Here is a 19,156-nt window from a genome sequence, read left to right as displayed (position 1 = left end):
GAAAATTAAAACTGGATAACTGTGGTTGGAATTAGTACATTAATTTCAAGTTGTAATCCATGAAACGAAAGAGAGAGAGTGCCCAAAGCAAAAAGTTATGACAGTGGCGCTGGCCGGTATGAAAGGAAACACTTCACGTGAAGGAGCTTTAACACAGGCATGAAAGAGAAGAAAGGAATTTTGAAAAAAGAGCCCAAAAAAAAGTCTTATCAAATGCATGGTGCACCATTTTTCTTGGTACTCCTTGATCGGTTTCCATTGTCTCCGTAGAGATTCGAGTCCCTCCCGTAAAAAAAAACAAAAAACAGTATAGCCAAACCACACTACTCTCCAATATTTATATGGCCATCCATCATCTTGGACAATTTTTTCATGATGGAACTCAGTTTTTGTTTTGTCTTTTTCAGGACAATGCTTTTAAGGCATCAAGAAGATTTAGGGAAGATGAGAGAGAGAAAATAGAGAGGGAAGGGAATATGCCATTTTTTTGACTTGATGCTAAGCTCCAGAATTGAAAAGTGCATTTCATCTTTACTTTTGAATGAAAATCAAAATCTACTCTCTTTTTTTTTATGTTCAAAAGAAAAGGAAAGAAAAATGAAAAACAACACGCGTTTCATTTCATTTAAACAGATTCTCAACAATTACAGTTCAACACCATTAATTCATCGACCCCAACTTACAAACATACACCAGAATATAACATAATACTAGAAATTAACATAACTGAAGTTCCTCATCTTAAGTTGTTTGCTTAAAATCTGTCTCAAGAACTCAGCTGGAACAAGAAAGTCGATCAAAGTTTATTGTCTTCACTAGTGGCAGAAGATAACCTTAAGCTCACGTGGGGAAGAACAGTCGTGCATGAGCGAAGGCCTATCATAGGCATATGTAAACGTGGCAGGACAAGCGTGTTTGAAAAAGTCTGAATAACTAGAAGCTCTACACGTTTGAGGACTGTTGTAATGGTTCCTACAACAAAGCTCGTCAGTGCCGAAGGCTTGGCATCCACTCTTACAACCCACAACTGGACCATGACCGGGCGGCGACCTAAGCTGTAACTTGTCGGGACATATGGCTAGCAGATTAACCCTGCAGCCAACGACAGGGCAAAGGCCTTTGCCTTCGTGTGGGGTCACAGTCATGGGGAGGTTAAAACCATCGACAAGGCTGACTTCGTAGGAAGAGAGGTCTTTGTGGCCACCATGGTGGAGGCTGAACTGTGCCAGCGTGACAGGGGTGGCGCCACCGAGACCATTGCACTCTATGCGGTGGCCACAATCTCCTGTGGCACAGTAGAAATGGCCATTGGAGTGAGTGCATCCGGTTCGAGCCCAGATACGACCAGACCAGTGGACAGTGGGTGCAGGGAAGGAACGGTGAGTCAGGGTTTCGAGGGCGAAGCCGCCTCGTTCAAGGACAGGGTGGCCAGCGTTGGGTTGGATAGCAGGGTAAATAGTGAAAGGGCAGTTGTTAACAAGTGTTAAGAAGAGACCAGGCTGAGTAGCTTTAGCAAAGGTGCATAGGAGATAAAGGATAGCAAAAAAGAACAAAGAAAAATACAAAGGAGAAGCCATTTTTTGAGTGAGGGAAGAGATGGGATTCCGCCACTTCTGGTTTGGTTCTTATAGAAGTGAAGAAGACTAGTATAATTAAAGAAAGACTGAAATACCCTTTCTCTCTTTCTGCCCGTCAATTAGTTTTTGGGTGAAGATCACTTTTTCGGTGTTTTCAGTGGGTGTCAGGCTTTTTAACCTTTTCTTTTTAATGATTGCCAGTTGCAGAGGACTGAAACCTGCAAAAATGGTCAGACACCAGAGGATAGACTTGAGACTTTTTTGTAGGAGCCCAAACCTAGCTGGCAGCATGGTTAGCTCTTTCAGCGTCGTATGAATGGTTTAAAATAATTAGAAGCTTAATCAATGTAATCATAAGTGACTAGGATTTATGAGGATTTTTGTTTTGTTATATTTTATTTAGGTTGATACTTTAAAATAATATGATGATATGATAAAAGTATAATTTAAAAATAAAATATAAATATAATATAATTTAAAATAATAATAATAATTATTATATATAAATTTAATAAAATAAAAAATTATATTTTATATTTTTATATCGATATAAATTATAATATATAATTTTTATATAAAATATGATATAAATATACAAATCGTAATTATTATAAATTATTTTTTAGATTAAGTTAAGCCTATTAAAGCATTTTTCGTTTTAAGATCTTGACAATTGAGATAATCATAAATCTTGCCTTGGATGAAAAAGAAGAAACAAATTTAACGGATGCAAAATGATGACTATGATTTGGGTTTGCCGAAAGCCAGTAATCAAAATCATCCAAAAAGAAAAAGAATGAAAAAGCTCATCCAAACAGTCCAAAGACCCACCGAAGTCAAAAGAGTTACGTTTAAGGTTCAAGAATACATATAATGTGAAATGGGAAGAGAGAGGAGATCAGTATTATTAGCATTGAGTTCGAGGTGGGACGGACAAGTTAAAGGCAGAAAAACATTGGCAAAAACATGCTAAAATGATAAGCTTTAAGGCAATTGACATCGTGTACGAGATTCGTGTCGGTTTGTTTGCATAACAGTATCTTTCAATTGAAGGAAAGAGAATGAAAGGAAAAGAAAATTAAGCAAATGGAAGTAAATGAAATAAAAAATGTTTTTTAATTTGAATAAATTTTTAATTAAAAAAATGAGGAAATCAAATAATTTTTAATTTTTTTAATACTTCAATTTGGAGAAAAAATTAGTGAAAAAAAGTTAATTTTTTTTTATAAAAAGATTATTATATCTATATTTTTATTAATGTAAAAAACTTAATCAAAATAATTTAAGTAAATCATAATTATTTTGTAAATTTTTTAAAGTTATTTCTTTTTTCAAATAAATTTCACATATCTCTTCAAATATAAAATTTTTTATAATTTTTTGATGATTTGATTTTGATGAATGGTTAAATATTTTATAGATTTATGAAATGTTAGATTAATTTAAAATTTTTTTATTATAATAATTAATATATGTGAGTAATTAATAAATATTATAATTATTATTATTAGTATGTAATACTTTTATATGATTGTATTTTTTATATGTAATAGTTTTTATATGAATATATTACTAATATGATAATGTGCTAAAATTTTAATAATAATAAAAAAATTCATCAATGTATGTTTATAAAATATATTTTTATTTTTCTTGATTAAAAATTATTGATATAACAGTAATTATGAGATTAAATAAGATAATAAATATATCATAATTTAAAAATGTTTTAAAATTATAAGTAATAAAATATTATAATTAAAAAAATTATTATAATGAATAATTTTTTTATTTTTTATTTAAATAAAAATTATTAAAATTTTGTTATTAATTTTAATTATTCAAATAAAAATTATATATATTATTTTTAAATTTTTTATTAATATTTATCCAAACATCACTTAAAAAATATATTGTCAAAACAAAACATGGTTTGAATTTCGTTTTGGATTTCTCCAGTTTAATTGTCGCGTTTTGATGCACGTTGCACGGAGCTCAACTCTAAAACCTTTTTTTTTTTCCCTCTGGGGCACAGATAAAGACAAAGGTCACAAACAGTCTGACTCAGATAGGGAAAGACAGATTTCAAGCGGGCCAACCGCTAACTCAAGCCGAAACTCCAAAACTACAGGCTACATTGAACATCTTAGAGCAATTTTTGGATTGAATTGTATAGAAATAATAGCAATAAACAAAAAATTATAAAGAAGGATTAGTCCAAGCTATTTCAAATATAAATAATACTTTTTTTGTGAGGAAAGGTGAAAGGAATAAACATTTAATGATAATTACAATAAGTACTAAGAAATAAGGCTTGATTAGCTTGTTCCATTGATTCATTGTGTTTTTTAAGTTATGCAAAATTGCCGTGTTAGAATTATCAATGGAGATTATTATTATTATTATTTTTTGAAGTAACGGAGAAGTGTTACATACACAAAAATGGTACAAATATATTTTCTCAAATTTGATTTTTCTTTTCAATTTACTCTATATTATCCTATGTGTATGAAATTTATATAATTATTATATGTATATAATATTTTCTTTATCAAGTTAGAAAAAAAAAAAAAAAAAAAAGCCCATTAATACTTGCTAGATTTGAAACTTGAAAGTAGCTTTTCTTGCGGATCACAAACTTGCCTGCCCCAATGATTAGATTACAGGCCTATTTGGACCTGAATAGCTAGAGGTTACCATGGGCTAATAAAATTTGCACTGTTTTCTGATCCTGAAGCATCCGTAATCATTTGCGCTTGTCCACTTTTTTTTTTTTTAATTTTACTGCCCCCTTAACCTCCAACTCATATTTACTTAATTCATCTAAAAGAAATATTACACACTGAAATCCTTTTGAATTTATAATTTCCAAAAATCTAACCAACATTTAGGATTCTGAACTAATAACCAATTCGAACTTTTTTATTTATTATTTTGAGAGGTAAATCATTTTAACACGATTATCCAATAATGCGAGACATTAGTAAAGATAATCATATCACGGATTGAATAGACCATAAATATTTTTTGTCCATAACGCCCAAACCTGCACATTTAAACTAATTTAAATTTGAAGAGTTGGGTGCCAAAAAGAAACTTGCAAAGTGGTTTTGCAGATTAATCTGATTATTTTTCTGATTAATGCATCCAAATCAAGTGTCCATCATATACAATTTTGACTTTTAATGAAGAAATTCATAATAAACCATACAAATCGATCAGTTACCAGCTTTCATCACCAAAACTTTATTATATGTTTCAGGTCATAGAAAGTCATCTTTCTATTTTATACACGAAGAATTAAGTCTTGACTCTTTTTCTTTCAAATAAAAAGAAAAAAAAATCAAGTACTTGGGATCCAGACATAGAATTCGCTGGATATATATATGAAAAATTAATGTTCATACGTGGGTGCAGGAAAAATTAAGTTTCCAAAATGGAAGCATCATGCGAGAATGCATGAAACTCACCTACTTGAATGCAAACATAAGCGCCTGACCAAAGGCATTTGAAGTTTAGGCACAGCAACTCAATCCACTAGCATTTGCAGCCATCGGGCATCTCATGCGGAAGAAAATTATGCTGCCTTTGATAACTAGGAAGAGAAATTTGAACACAGTAACTTCATTCCAACCAGACCCTTTCTTCTTTTCAACTAGTAACATGAATCAATAACAAAAGGCTGCTGAGCTTACCTGCTTCACTAAGTCTTCAAAAATTTTCAGTGCACAATGGAGGGTGTAAAATAGCTCAAATAGCGACATACAGCAACTGAGGAGCTGAATTTGCACTGGCAGGCCCCGATACCCGTGCTGACAGCAAGGCTCGAAGCACTCAACAAAAATTAACACTACTATGTTCTAATAAATATAGATTTATCATGGATGCAATGATCAATGAGAAATGATAACATAGAAGAAGTCAATCCACAATAACGAGAAACACAGATTTCTCAATCTTATCAATCCAGTATATAATGGCATAGGATTCTTCCCCAACACCTTTAAGAAACATTCCTACATTTATTTTCAAGTTTTGCTATGATTACAGAAAATGTATCGGATAAAAATGCTCCTTCATGCTTGTAAGAGTCCCCCAACACACCAGAGCATGCAGGACATGCCACCACCACCTGCATAAGATGAGAGGGCAAGTTCTAATCTACCTCCTACTAGCATGGCTCCTGCTTGCAGTTTCTCAGCCCCAGGGTCCCCAAATCAATGTTCAAGCTATTCAATCAGGCAATCTTCTCTCTCTCTCTTGCTTACAACTGAATGCATTTCATACTACTAAATGGAGCAGGTTTCACATATTGCTGTAGGTTCTAATGCATTTATTTTTTTTCCATTTGCCAACAGTTCATTTCCAGCTCAGACCCAGAAGCTCCATACCAAGGTCACATACTAGAAATGCATTACCTACCTCAGTAAGCACTGAGTAGTCTCTTTGGCTTTAAAACTATTGTATTTATCTTAGCTAGTACAAAAACCTATTGACTAAAAACTCCTTGCATCTGTAAAAAGATGAAAAAACAGGTTGAAATGACGAAGATTCATAAATTCTCATCTGGACCCAACCGAGCAGGAAATCACTGCCCACCATCTAGGCAATAAAACAACAGATACAACAGCCAGCATATATAGGAGAGAGAATGAGGTAACACGATTTGGATAGGAGGTCAGATGTCTCAATGTAGGCTTTTGTACTAGTACAAAACTGAATTTTACTTTTAAGATTCATGTCAGAAAGCAAGTACTGGTGTACTATTTTATGCTCCTATTCTCCATTAACGTTTTAAATGAGTTAGCTCTGGCTTACACACCAGTAAAGGGTAGTTTGTTCTGGGATGGTATGTTTGGTTTTCTTAAGTCAGAAGGTATTCTATTTCCTAGTAACAACGTTCTGCAAAACAATGCCTCTATTCATTGCAGCTGAGACAAAACCCCAAATACTATGATAGACTATCCCATGTTTGCAGAAAGAAGCACTCGGTACTCTCTTTCACACATGAAAGGATATGCAGGCTTAACTTGAAACTTGAATGTGACTGAAAGTAAAAATGTCAATAAACGTCTCCTCAAGTGGCTGAAACAATTTAAATAAAGAATTGATGAATATTCATGTGCGAGGAAATAAATTATAAACTCAATATATTCAGAAGTTCAAATCAGATCAAAGGAAGTAATGAAGGTGCAACTATTACCACTGCAAGTTTCCTACAAGGCTACAACTTGATTACAAATTTTTCCAGGATAGAGGCTTGAAATGCTTAACAGCTAGCTTAACATGCCACAAGATAAAAATATGAGGTTATTGGTTACACAGATGAACCAAAATTTCTTAACCTGAGCAATGACTGAAGTATGAAAATGGTATAGGCTTTTGGAGTGTGGTTCCAGAGTTTTTTAATCATACAGTTTTTCATGATTTTGCAATAAATCTTAAATGAATGAGCCAGCATAAAAATGGCCACTATATTAAAAACAATACAATTCCTTTAGATATACAGGACTCACCATAAACTACAACAATTCAGTATACAATCTTCTTAAACAGCATGCTTCCGCTTAGATCTCTTGCTTCATCTTGGCCGAGAAATATTAGGAACCTGTTTGCTAGAACTGGAAGCATATGCTTCTTCCAGAGCCTCATCACCCTGTTGGAAACTTTGGATTAGTTATCGCCTTTTTAATAGAGATGGATAAGGTTCAAATTTGCATTAATCCAACAGCTGTAGTTGGCACAACGTCAAATCATGAAATATTAGAAAACAACATCATACCTACACATCAAAATACCTGCCTTCTACCTGAAAACCTAAAATAAAGTCGTATGTGTCTTTACATAGAACAGTCAAACCTCCTAATACCTGTATAGATTATTACAATTGATAGATTTATTCTTCAAGTTTAGAACAACAGAATGACCAATACTGCTTTAAAGTTAACCACAGTCATATGCAAGAAGATTAATTTAGCACGTAAGACAAATAAGGTGTGTTTGCAGTTAATGACCCCTCATTTGACCAATTAATCCTCCCCATCTTAATAGCATACCCATGCTTGCACTCACATACACACAAAAGAAAGTGTTTGATTTTAGTTCATAATTTCAATCAATGTTGGATTTTATAGCAGTGGAACCCACCTACCGACACCACAAAGCCAAAACTTTGTGGTCATGATCATGCCGCTGTAGACATGCAATGGCAAACTAACTTTGATTCTGCCTAAAGATGACTAGCTTTCTCAATGTCATTATTTGTCTTTATTGCTGTCCTAAATGAAAATTTTAGAGGAAGCACACATGACAGCAAAAGGTAGTACTATGGTTGCTAATGACTTCATACAATTCAACTTGCAACGAAGAATAATCCAAGGTCCCACAAGAAAAATCTGTTTGACGGCTGTCAATCTTAAGATGCAATCAGTATCTTCTCAAAAGCGATCAAAGATATGACAAGTTCAAGAAAATGTAATACTTGACCAGTATCAACTATGCCCTTCACAATCATGTTTCTTTTTTAATATAGAAAGAGAGATTCTATTTTTCCCCTCACATTTATCATAAGAACTGAATCTATGAGAAATTCCAAACATGGTTCAGAGGCTCAACCTTATAATGTTCTAAGTAACCTATAGTCACTAGAACTAGAAATTTACCTTGCCCTTGGTCTCTTCATCTGATTCCTCATCATAATCAAATGGAGAATCTAAAGTCTGAACCTCTTCTGCTGGCAGAGCTTTGCTTACTTTCTTCTTCTCTTCTTCTTTTAACTGTCTGAACCTGTTAATTTCCTTTTATTTTTCAACAAGCTAAATTTGAGGCAGAAACAGAAACTTGTACAACTTTTAAGAAATTGCACACAGACCTATCCCCAGGCTGTGCTGGCTAAGCAGCCATTCGTTTTGCACATCCTGCAGTAATAATTCCACTTGCACTCTCATCAACAAAAGGTTTTGCACTGCCTAATTTGCATAACCACACTTGTTGTGCAGTGCTAAGGACGTTGTTTGTAAACCTGAAAATGGCACTGTCAAAAACTGATAGAACATGTTTTGGACATACAGACAAACTGATATCCCTTATATGTAGCTTAATAATAAGGTGTACTTTTAACAGCAAGTTTGGGTGTTTCAGCACTTAGCAGAAGGAAAAAAAAGTCATGGTGTTCTAGTAACCATGTTAACCTAGAAGATATAACAAGCAACATGTCTATAATAATTTAATAGGAAAACATGAACAGGAATACCAATTCACGTATATTTTGGAGTACGTTGTGAAAAATGATCATATAAGTTAGATTTGGAGATATGGTAATGGTGGTGGGTGCTCAAAAGTAAATCCGGAGGAACCAAATGCAATGAAGATGAGAAAATTATTCCCATGTGCACAAATTCGATTGTTAATCAAATCCAGAATGAAGCCTAGAAAATTATGCTAAGACATACAAACTCCAAGTGCATACACATCCAACCTGAAAAGGCATTATTAACAACAGTGAATACAAGAAAAATCAAGTTAGGATGACACATACAACATCATCAAGGAAAAGAAGGATAGAACAAGAATATGGAGTGCTCCAGTCATGCTTCAGAATGACAACCATACAAAAACCATCTTGTGCAGTATACATTTGTAACACAAGTAGAAACTATATTTTAGAGCAAAGTGCATATGTTAAGTCTATTCGTTTCAAAAAAACTGCTAAAAGAGACCAACCACTAAATTGATAATCCTGATGGAACAGATAATGAAAAGTAACCAATCATAAATGGAAGAAACTTGAAAACAAGAAGTGTGTTCGTTTGGGCTGGATCATCTATCTGTCAAAAGAAAATTTGAAAGCTTCAAACAACTTAACAAATTAATATATAAAATAGGAATGAAATCACAGCAACGAAGTCCATTCTTCTTACCTGGGAAGGCTTCATGAGCTCCATTGAAACATACTGAGAGACAACAAGAAGCGCAGGTAAAACAACGTATGCAGCAGTGTCATGCCAACCCAATGGTGGATGGCCATCCTGCATGAGACCTTATATGTTAAATAACCATACCAGATAAATGAACTTAAGATATAACATGGTCTCCGCGCCTGATCAACAAAAGCTATATCCGAAATCTCTAGTTTGCTATTCCTAGTCCAATCTCAGCTAGGTAAAATGCGGTTAAATCATATCTTTACACATGTTTAGTAGCTAATATGATTACTGGCAACCAAAGGTGAAGGTGTTACAAACCATAAAGTAAACCTAATCAATCAATCTTAACAAATAGTGATCTTGCTCCTAAGAAATATATCAATGCCAAAAATGCTAAAATAAATAAAACAAGTACAGTCTCTTTAACATCTCTATAGATTTTTCAGAAAAAAATAGAGAATTGTCACAAATAAGTTCGATAAGATGCAATAAATAAGCAAGGTAACCTAAAATGTTGAAATCTATGAAAACAACAAAGAGAATTGTTAACCTTAAAACTTATAAGTTTGGGAAGCAAGTTTATTACCACAAATGGAATAAGCCAAGAAATTCCAGACCCACTTTGTCGAACAGCAATTGTAGTTGGCCCATCCAAAGAAGGGATCCAAAAGAAACCTTCTGTCAACAGTCCCTTTGAGTAAAAAGTTTGCAGCAATCAGCAATAAAAGTTTTTTAACATGTAAAACAGTTTTCACACATCACTCAAAATGCTATGCTACGTCAACCACTTTATTACCTCATTAGCCACATTTGAAAGAGCCTGATACAGGCCTATCCAGACTGGAATAGTGGCTAAAGTTGGGAAGCAACCTGCAGAGAAGAAGAAATAAGATATTGATGAGCATCATCCCATGAAGCTAACAGCCATAAGACCTCCAGAAAATGAAGAGACGCAAAAGGCCTAAAGAGAAAGAATGGCACAAGATACCTTTGTGTTACCAATTCATATTCATTTTCTTTTAACATAATATGATAATACTACTAACATCTAAGTTCAAATCAACTGCCACGCCACCGTCATAAACTCTTTCTCACCAGATTTAATACGCTAAAATACCAAAGAAGCAAAGAACAAACTTCCAAAACAAGTTAAATTTGAAGGAATACCAAAAAAAAGCAGAACCCCACGTGATCAACCTAAAGGATACCTGCCAAGGGATTAACCCCAGCCTGCCTATACAAGCGAGAAGTTTCCAGTTGTATTCTTTCCTATATAACACCAAAAGAAAACAATTAAATCAAAACGAACCATTCCAATCAAGAAACAATTAAATACTCAAATTCAAACTTCAGTATTACCTGATTGCCGGCATATCTTTGTTGGATAGCTTTTATTTTTGGTTGAAGATTTTGCATAGCTAGTGTTGATTCCACCTAACAACCATTGTCAACTAACAGTTAATTATCGAATCAAGAAAGTCAAAACCACAGATAAATTTTAAACACTTTCTTTTTCTAAATTCAAGTCAAACCAAATTCGAACTTCCTGTTTTGTCAAAGGAAATGTAGCAATCTTAACTATAACCGTAAGCAATACAATCGCAAATCCATACGCGTAGGGCATGTGTAACGCCGATAATCCATCTTTCAACACCTAAAAAAAAACCAAAACAAATCAACAAATAATTAGTTAGTTAATTAATTACTTGATTGATTTCTCGATTATGTGTTTATATGTACGAGAGAAGCTTTACCTTTAGAACGAATTCCATCGAATCGGATATGAAGCCGAACCAGCCGCCATTTTTTTGGTGCGGTTACGTCGGTAGACCCGGCAGCTGTGGCGGCCGGATCGGCCGCAACAGCAGCGTCGGCGAGAGTGTATAGAAGACTCTCGACTTTGGTAAAAAATGGTTGGAAATCGACGGAAGAGTAGAATGAGGGAATAGGAGGGATTTCGTTGAAGCTGAGACGGACTGTGGACAAGGCGAGTCTACGGTGAGGGAGCGTGTAGAGGCCACCATGGCGAAAGATTGTTGATGATGGAAGCGGAGTGCCGATGAACGGCTGTAATGAAATCAAAGTTCTCGCCATGGATTTTTCTTTGATGTAAGGACTCTGAAAGAAAGGGAGGAATTGAAGAGAAGATATTTTTTTTTCAGAGAGTCATGAGTGGGAGAGGAATGGAGATGAGGTTTTCGGTAGAGAATTAGAGTATTTTTTTAATTATCCTAAATTTTGTGGTTCGTTGAAATGAAATGAACCTCCAAAAGATCCTGGGCGCGACTTTCTTAACGGTGGATGTTTTCAGCCAGTAAGATTAGTCCACGTCAGGTTGCCCAAATTGGGATGGGAAAGAAAATGGAATATATTATGTGTTTGCCTTCTCTAAGAAATTGGACTGGTCTATCCGTACAAAATCAAATCACAATTGACTCAAAATGATTTTTTTAAAAATTAAAATGGAATTTTTTTACTTAAATCTAATTAGTTAAATTATTAGGTAGTGTTATGTTAGTAATTTAATCACTTCATTTTTAGATAATATTTGATATGGTATAGTTATTTTAAAAATTATAATGATTTTATATATGATGATTAAATTAATATGTTGGATAAGTATTTGATGGTTTTACGTGACGATGATTTTTAAATTATCATTAATAATTAGATCAATATTTTGTAAAATAATTTAATTTTCATCTAAAATTGTTAAAAATTTATTATTATTGAAGTGAAATGATATATAAAAATAAAAATAATTAATATTATTGATTTAATTTATGAATTAAAAATTTATTTTTTCTTAAAATTATAATTATTTATTTTATAAATTTTTATATTTTAAATTTAATATTTATTGTAATAATTAAAAAAATTATTTATGTTTTTTTATATTTTATATACAATATAATATTTTTTGTTTTTCTTTTATTATAAAATTAATATGAATTTAATAGATTAATTTTATTTTTTAATTCAAACATTTTTTACATAATTTATATTATAAAATTAGTTTACTATCAATAAATATATTTAGTTATTAAATTATTTTATTTTATTTTATTACAAAATAAATAAATGTTACTAATATTTTATAATTTATTATTTTTAAATAATATTAAATCATTAACTTAAATAATTATTATAATATACATAATTATTTTCGTACTTTTAAACAAAATAATATTTAATTGTTAATAATATCCTATACAATATCATTTAATTACTAAATATTTATGATTATTAACCAAACAAAATAATTTTAAATCACAAATAAAAATATTATTTTTATAATAAAATTATCTTATTAATTATATTATCATAATAATCTTACAAAAAATATCAAACACTACATTATATTAATATATATATATATATATATATTTACCTTTTTATCTCGTAATGATAAAAACAATAACTTACGGTCGAGTGAAAACAATAAAGCACGTGGGCGAAATAATAAACATGAGTTATTATTTTAATTTTGGTACATAAAGTGAGTTATTATTTAGTTAAATGAAACTTCATCTCAAGTAAAAATATTTAAGAAACCCATCATAATATAAATTAATACTTTATAAAATTATATTTTAATATTTATTCAATAATAAATGTATGTATCATCGTTCAAAAAGTTTGCTTTAAATATTATTTTTTACAAAATAGTAAAAAAAAAAAACTGGTGGAATTACTTTCAAACAATACGTTAAAGAGAATTTATCATCATTTAACATTTTTCATTATTAAAAATTTAACCCAGTTTACATATTTCGCATACATTCAATTAAGGATAATTGAAATAATGACTTAAATCTTGAACATAGGATTGGCCAAAAAAACTTGAACATTGGTTTTACTGCGAGTTATTAAGATAAATTGTATTGTTTGGAAATTATTTTACTCTTTAAAATTAAATTATTTTAATTTGAGGTGTAATAATTTTTTTTTGGAATAATCTCAAGAATAAACTTGTATCGTATAAAATTAAAACCAAAAAGGGAAAGAACCTGGGAAAGTGGAAACTAATCAGAGGCTTTTCTTAAGCAAAGGAGGATTCCAAAATTTGACACGGCCAAACAATCCACTTGGATTAGCCAATCCCAATCGTGAATAACGTGGCAAACAGTACGAGTAGCCAATCAGAAAAATCCTACCCGCCAACAGTACCATAAAGTTTTGACGTTGCTTTTCAAACGGGCATGATATCTCAGGAGCGTGTGTCGCACATGTTACTTTAGATTTCGAAACTGAAAGCTCTGGAACTCCCTAGACAAGCTTGGCACCTCCAAATGGAGCGGAAGAAGGAAAATGAAAAAATCTTGAACCGTCTAGAATTCTTGATCCAACGGCTGAAAATACACGACCAGAACTTTCCAGAAATCAAACTTGCGTTATAAAACAACAAAATTTCTTCTTAGCTCTCATCAAAGTCTCTGGAAAATTTCTCTCTCAAATTCTTCAATTTTCTAAGCTATTTTTCTACTACTATTTTGTGTTTTGTTCTAAGTTGCAATGGCTGGCAAAGGCGAAGGTCCGGCGATTGGGATAGATCTCGGCACGACTTACTCGTGCGTTGGTGTTTGGCAACATGATCGTGTGGAGATCATAGCTAATGATCAGGGAAACAGAACCACACCGTCTTACGTGGCTTTTACCGACACCGAGCGTTTGATTGGCGATGCGGCTAAGAATCAAGTCGCAATGAATCCTACCAATACCGTTTTCGGTAAGTCCTCAGCCCTCTTTAGACTTTGAACAAGCTTTTAAAATATCGTTCAATTTTACTCGTTCGCTGCATATTTAGCTTCAATCGTTCAATTTTACACCGTTTTGGCCATATTTTGTTCAATGCTAGAGGGAAATCTAAAATTTGAAGGTTTTAATTTTTAATTAATAACGTTAATATAGCTGAAATTCTCTTCTTAAAGTTTTATTGATTAATGCTTATTTTCTTTTAGAAAGAAATTTTGTGCTCGTGTTTTGATGGTATTGCTATATTATTTTCCAGATGCTAAGCGTTTGATCGGTAGAAGATTCAGCGACCCTTCGGTCCAAAGCGACATGAAACTGTGGCCATTCAAGGTCATTCCTGGGCCTGGAGACAAGCCCATGATTGTTGTCACCTACAAGGGGGAAGAGAAGCAATTTGCCGCTGAAGAAATCTCCTCCATGGTTCTGATGAAGATGAAGGAAATCGCTGAGGCTTATCTCGGGTGCACCATTAAAAACGCCGTCGTCACCGTCCCGGCTTACTTCAATGACTCCCAGCGTCAGGCCACGAAAGACGCTGGTGTCATTGCTGGCCTCAATGTCATGCGTATAATCAATGAGCCAACGGCTGCAGCTATTGCCTACGGGCTCGATAAGAAGGCGGGAAGTGCAGGGGAAAAGAATGTGCTTATTTTTGACCTTGGTGGGGGTACTTTTGATGTCTCATTGTTGACAATAGAAGAGGGGATTTTCGAAGTGAAGGCTACAGCTGGAGATACCCATTTGGGAGGTGAAGATTTTGATAATAGAATGGTGAATCATTTTGTGCAGGAGTTTAAGAGGAAACACAAGAAAGATATTAGCGGGAACCCAAGAGCATTGAGAAGGTTGAGAACAGCCTGTGAAAGAGCAAAGAGGACATTGTCCTCAACTGCTCAAACTACAATTGAGATTGATTCTTTGTATGAAGGGATTGATTTTTACACAACAATTACCCGAGCTCGATTTGAGGAGTTGAATATGGATCTGTTTAGGAAATGCATGGAGCCGGTGGAGAAATGTTTGAGGGATGCTAAGATGGACAAAAGCAGAGTTCATGATGTGGTTCTTGTAGGTGGATCTACAAGGATTCCAAAAGTTCAGCAATTGTTGCAAGACTTTTTCAATGGTAAAGAGCTTTGCAAGAGCATTAACCCCGATGAAGCTGTTGCTTATGGTGCTGCTGTACAAGCTGCAATTTTGAGTGGTGAGGGTAATGAGAAGGTTCAAGATTTGCTGCTTTTGGATGTCACCCCACTTTCCCTTGGTTTGGAAACTGCTGGTGGAGTCATGACCGTGTTGATTCCAAGGAATACCACTATCCCAACCAAAAAGGAACAAGATTTCTCTACTTACTCGGATAACCAACCTGGAGTTTTGATTCAGGTTTACGAGGGTGAGAGGTCAAGAACCAAGGATAACAATTTGCTTGGGAAATTTGAGCTTTCTGGTATTCCTCCAGCTCCTCGTGGTGTTCCTCAAATCAATGTCTGCTTCGACATTGATGCCAATGGTATTTTGAATGTCTCCGCTGAGGATAAGACCACTGGACAGAAGAACAAGATCACCATTACTAATGACAAGGGTAGGCTATCTAAGGAAGAGATTGAGAAGATGGTGCAAGAAGCGGAGAAATACAAGTCAGAGGACGAGGAACACAAGAAGAACGTTGAGGCCAAGAACGCTCTCGAGAATTATGCTTATAACATGAGAAACACGCTCAAGGATGAGAAGATCAGTTCCAAGCTTCCAGCTGCCGATAAGAAGAAGATCGAGGATGCGATTGAGCAAGCTATCCAATGGCTCGATGGAAACCAGCTGGCTGAGGTGGATGAGTTTGAGGACAAGATGAAGGAGCTGGAAAGCATTTGCAACCCGATTATTGCCAAGATGTACCAGGGAGCTAGTGGTGATATGGGTGCTGGAGCTATGGATGAGGATGGTCCTTCCGTCGGTGGTGGAAGCGGTGCTGGTCCCAAGATCGAAGAAGTGGATTAAGCTGGAGGTGATTTGTAGGTGTCTGGTGTTATGAGATGGATTTTGTTGTTTTTTTAACCTTTTCATCTTTTCTAAAATGTTGTTTCTGTGTGTAATAGCTCTCGTTTCCTCGTACTAGCCACCTGTGTTTAAAACTATATATTAAAGCGACCTGTTTCACAGCTTCCTTCGTGTACATTGTTGATCCTTGGTTTTCATTTTCCTTGGATATTTTCTTCTCATTTGTTTCGTTTTAATTCCTTTCTACTTGGATGCAAAATTGAGAGTCGAGGGTCTAACGTGCTCGTCGAGATAGAAAGAAATAATGCAAGAATATGGCAGGTAAAATACAAAGTCTATCTATCAATCAGTAAGTTAAAGATATATGTATAGATCCATCTGCTAGAAAATCAGGCCAACGAGCAATCAGTTGATAGAATATTAGTAAGCAAAAGATACAGGAGAAATGAGGGATTGCATTCACCTTGCCATACACCATCCATGTATGATAAGGTGGCATACACCCGAATTTCGACGTTGAAGCTTGAAAGAGTCCCTGATCGACGCTATCATGCAAGATGACAAACATTATAAAGATCAAAATGAGTACAACAGTTGAGGAGGAATATGTAAATTTATTTCCTTAAAGAATTTCCTTTGGCACAAAATAATAGAAAATTTACCACAGTATCTTTGCAATTCTCCAATGAAAGCCACACTCAGAAAGTCAAGACAGCAATAGTTCATTTGGTCCAAGGAGAGGACGAAGGCAGACGCGAACCTCGTGTTCTTCTGGACCTGTTCGGTGCTTTGGCACTATGATTTCAAGACCAGTTCCTGTTTCATCACCATATGCTTCTAGCTTAGCATCATCCGGAATCCTGGTTGGTAGAGGTATTTCCCTTATGAACTCTCCCGGTGGACAATGCTCAGGAGATGGATCTGTAAGCTTGAATGTTCTATCATTTCTCTTAATAAAGGGCATGCAAGCTGTGCTTACAGATGATATCTTTACAACACCATGCGTCAGATTATTCCACCAAGTAACTTTGACCCTTTCAAGATCGGCAAAAGGCAAGCTGATGATAATTAGGTATCCTTGTTCATCCTCATAAATAGTTTTTGCAGCTGTAACCGGACCATAAACATTTCTCATTACTCCACTAAACTCATTCAACCAAGGTGGTTCAATTGGGTGCATCTCTGTATCATTAACCCTATCATTATGCTGATTAATGAGCAAACAACAGTCTTCGTCGTTGCCATTTAGAAACAAATCCTTCTTCCTCTTGTTAATGACAGGGGAGAGATCCATAACACTACCGTTTGCATGGTTTGATGGCCGAGTTGACAAATTTAAACCTGATCCATTAAGCAGCTTTTTTGGAAGAGGCTGTGGGTGAGTTTTCAAAGGAGGAAGGGGTCTATCAAGCTCAAATTCTGTGTTAGTAAGGTTCCTCCAGGTACAAAATTCACTTGCTTCAGGTGGGACTGAGAAGTTCAGATCCCTTCCAGTAAGTTCCATCCACCTCTTTTGCTCTTCTTCATCAAGACCACTGAGATTGGGAGACGGAACAACCTCAATTCCATGCACACACTGAGGATTAGATAGACCCCTATAATGCTTTCGCTGCATCCTATGTGATCGAACAAAGCCCTTATCAGCACTAAATGGAAAAGGCCGCTCCCCTTGACGCGAATGCCCATTCATGTAACTCCTCAACTGCATCTTACCCAATGCATTCTCAGGCCTCTCCTTAAAAACCCACATATACATATTCTCCATATCATGCTGTACCAAAAACACCTCTAGGTCAAGATCCGACTTATCAAACCCTGAAACTCCACTTCCGTCCCTTGTCACCTTGACTTTCGATTTCTCATTAAACACAGGCTTAAAATAACAGCTAAAGAAAAGCCAAGCACCCCAAACACTATCCAATCTCTTGGCACATTTACGCCCGCTTTTTGACACAGTAACCAACGTATCAGCCTCATTGACTTGAGTTCCAAGAGTAACATCTAACATATCTAATGGATCAGAATTCCATGATTGTGGAGGACTACGCTCAGCCGATAGAGGAATAAGATTAATATCAGGTGGTCTAGAAAGAGCAATTGACCGGTTCATCTCTCTATCTAATTCCTCATGAGAGACTGAACTTGAATCCATAGATAAAACTGTTGATGGGTGGTGATTTTCAATAGACAAGCTTGTGAGCAAATCTTCTCCCATCTTTTAAAGACCTACTTAGACACTATAAGAGTATTCCCTTTTAGTCCAAAGAACAAATTTTAATCTTAACAAATCAAACCAAAAAAAAAGGAAAAAGCCCAATAATCTTTCACTTCAACTCATCGATGAATATCGTAAAAGAATCACCTTTTTCTTCCCTTATCCACTAAAGAGTTTTCTTGTTTCAGCACCAAAAACAGTTGGAATCTCACCAAATCAAAGCCAAAGCTCGTGAAACTAACAAAATCAAAGAAACCCAACCATCTATCACTTCTGAATTACAAAGTAATGAACTTTCATTCATGAATATCATTAAAAAAATAAACCTTTTTTCTTGCCTTACCTAGAGAGAATCCTATGAAGAGTAAAAAATAGTACTATTAATCAGAAGAAGAAAAACAAAGAAGTGAATATGACAAGAAGAGATATTGAGAGATTTACCTTTTTGAGTCTTTTTGGTATAGAATCCCACAAGAGAGAGAGAGCCAAATATCGTCTCTGACAAGCCAGGAGTCTAGGGCAGACAGAAATTGAAGAGGAAACAACAAAGATGACGACTACCGTTAAAATACCGTTTAATTTCGGGATTATTAGGTCCTGTTGAGACACTAAACGTCAGCGTGTTGGAGGTCATTTGTGTGACGTGAAGTGACGGTGACGGCATTTAATTTTGGTAGGAAACAAACAAC

The 19,156-nt window shown here is 34.6% G+C and overlaps 3 protein-coding genes and 1 pseudogene across 6 annotated transcripts; 1 reads left to right on the top strand and 3 right to left on the bottom strand.

Moving 5' to 3' along the window:
- Positions 1–598: 598 nt before the first annotated feature.
- Positions 599–1,808, bottom strand: LOC111285319 (osmotin-like protein). Its single transcript, XM_022874697.2, has one exon. The coding sequence runs from the start codon at positions 1,575–1,577 to the stop codon at positions 816–818; it is 762 nt and encodes a 253-aa protein (XP_022730432.2). The 5' UTR covers positions 1,578–1,808; the 3' UTR covers positions 599–815.
- Positions 1,809–6,714: 4,906 nt separating this feature from the next.
- Positions 6,715–12,012, bottom strand: LOC111285601 (inner membrane protein PPF-1, chloroplastic-like; annotated as a pseudogene). The gene is made up of 11 exons (XR_016342671.1): positions 11,257–12,012; positions 11,046–11,156; positions 10,862–10,936; positions 10,711–10,771; positions 10,299–10,372; positions 10,089–10,193; positions 9,497–9,604; positions 9,300–9,403; positions 8,449–8,598; positions 8,240–8,363; positions 6,715–7,233 (listed from the first exon to the last, which is right to left on the bottom strand). The product of XR_016342671.1 is annotated as an inner membrane protein PPF-1, chloroplastic-like (transcript).
- A 1,916-nt stretch (positions 12,013–13,928) lies between these two features.
- On the top strand, positions 13,929–16,418 carry LOC111286593 (heat shock cognate 70 kDa protein 2-like). The gene is made up of 2 exons (XM_022876631.2): positions 13,929–14,231; positions 14,514–16,418. Exons 1-2 carry the CDS (start codon positions 14,018–14,020, stop codon positions 16,250–16,252), a joined length of 1,953 nt encoding a protein of 650 aa, XP_022732366.1. The 5' UTR covers positions 13,929–14,017; the 3' UTR covers positions 16,253–16,418.
- Positions 16,419–16,574: 156 nt separating this feature from the next.
- Positions 16,575–19,021, bottom strand: LOC111286594 (uncharacterized). Of its 3 annotated transcripts, XM_089761758.1 has the most exons (4): positions 18,909–19,008; positions 18,615–18,704; positions 16,915–18,489; positions 16,575–16,797 (listed from the first exon to the last, which is right to left on the bottom strand). In XM_089761758.1, exon 3 carries the CDS (start codon positions 18,465–18,467, stop codon positions 16,959–16,961), a length of 1,509 nt encoding a protein of 502 aa, XP_089617884.1. In that variant the 5' UTR covers positions 18,468–18,489; positions 18,615–18,704; positions 18,909–19,008; the 3' UTR covers positions 16,575–16,797; positions 16,915–16,958. The 3 variants fall into 3 exon arrangements, with proteins under 3 accessions (XP_089617884.1, XP_089617883.1, XP_022732370.2); XM_089761757.1 differs by having other exon boundaries at positions 16,915–18,822; positions 18,909–19,021; XM_022876635.2 differs by lacking the exon at positions 18,615–18,704 and having other exon boundaries at positions 18,909–18,988.
- Between the last annotated feature and the right edge of the window lie 135 nt (positions 19,022–19,156).

Source organism: Durio zibethinus, chromosome 6, assembly GCF_047325235.1.
Source record: "Durio zibethinus cultivar Kanyao isolate XHJ-2024 chromosome 6, ASM4732523v1, whole genome shotgun sequence".
Taxonomy (NCBI): domain Eukaryota; kingdom Viridiplantae; phylum Streptophyta; class Magnoliopsida; order Malvales; family Malvaceae; genus Durio; species Durio zibethinus.
This window is presented reverse-complemented; position numbering and strand designations above follow the sequence as displayed.

What these genes read in the sequence shown, in the direction of transcription:
- LOC111285319 (XM_022874697.2), bottom strand. Translation starts at nt 1,577, where the DNA reads ATGGCTTCTCCTTTGTATTTTTCTTTGTTCTTTTTTGCTATCCTTTAT.
- LOC111286593 (XM_022876631.2), top strand. Translation starts at nt 14,018, where the DNA reads ATGGCTGGCAAAGGCGAAGGTCCGGCGATTGGGATAGATCTCGGCACG. An exon ending in TCCTACCAATACCGTTTTCG is followed by an intron (nt 14,232 to 14,513) that starts GTAAGTCCTCAG and finishes ATTATTTTCCAG; the next exon opens with ATGCTAAGCGTTTGATCGGT.
- LOC111286594 (XM_089761757.1), bottom strand. Translation starts at nt 18,467, where the DNA reads ATGGGAGAAGATTTGCTCACAAGCTTGTCTATTGAAAATCACCACCCA.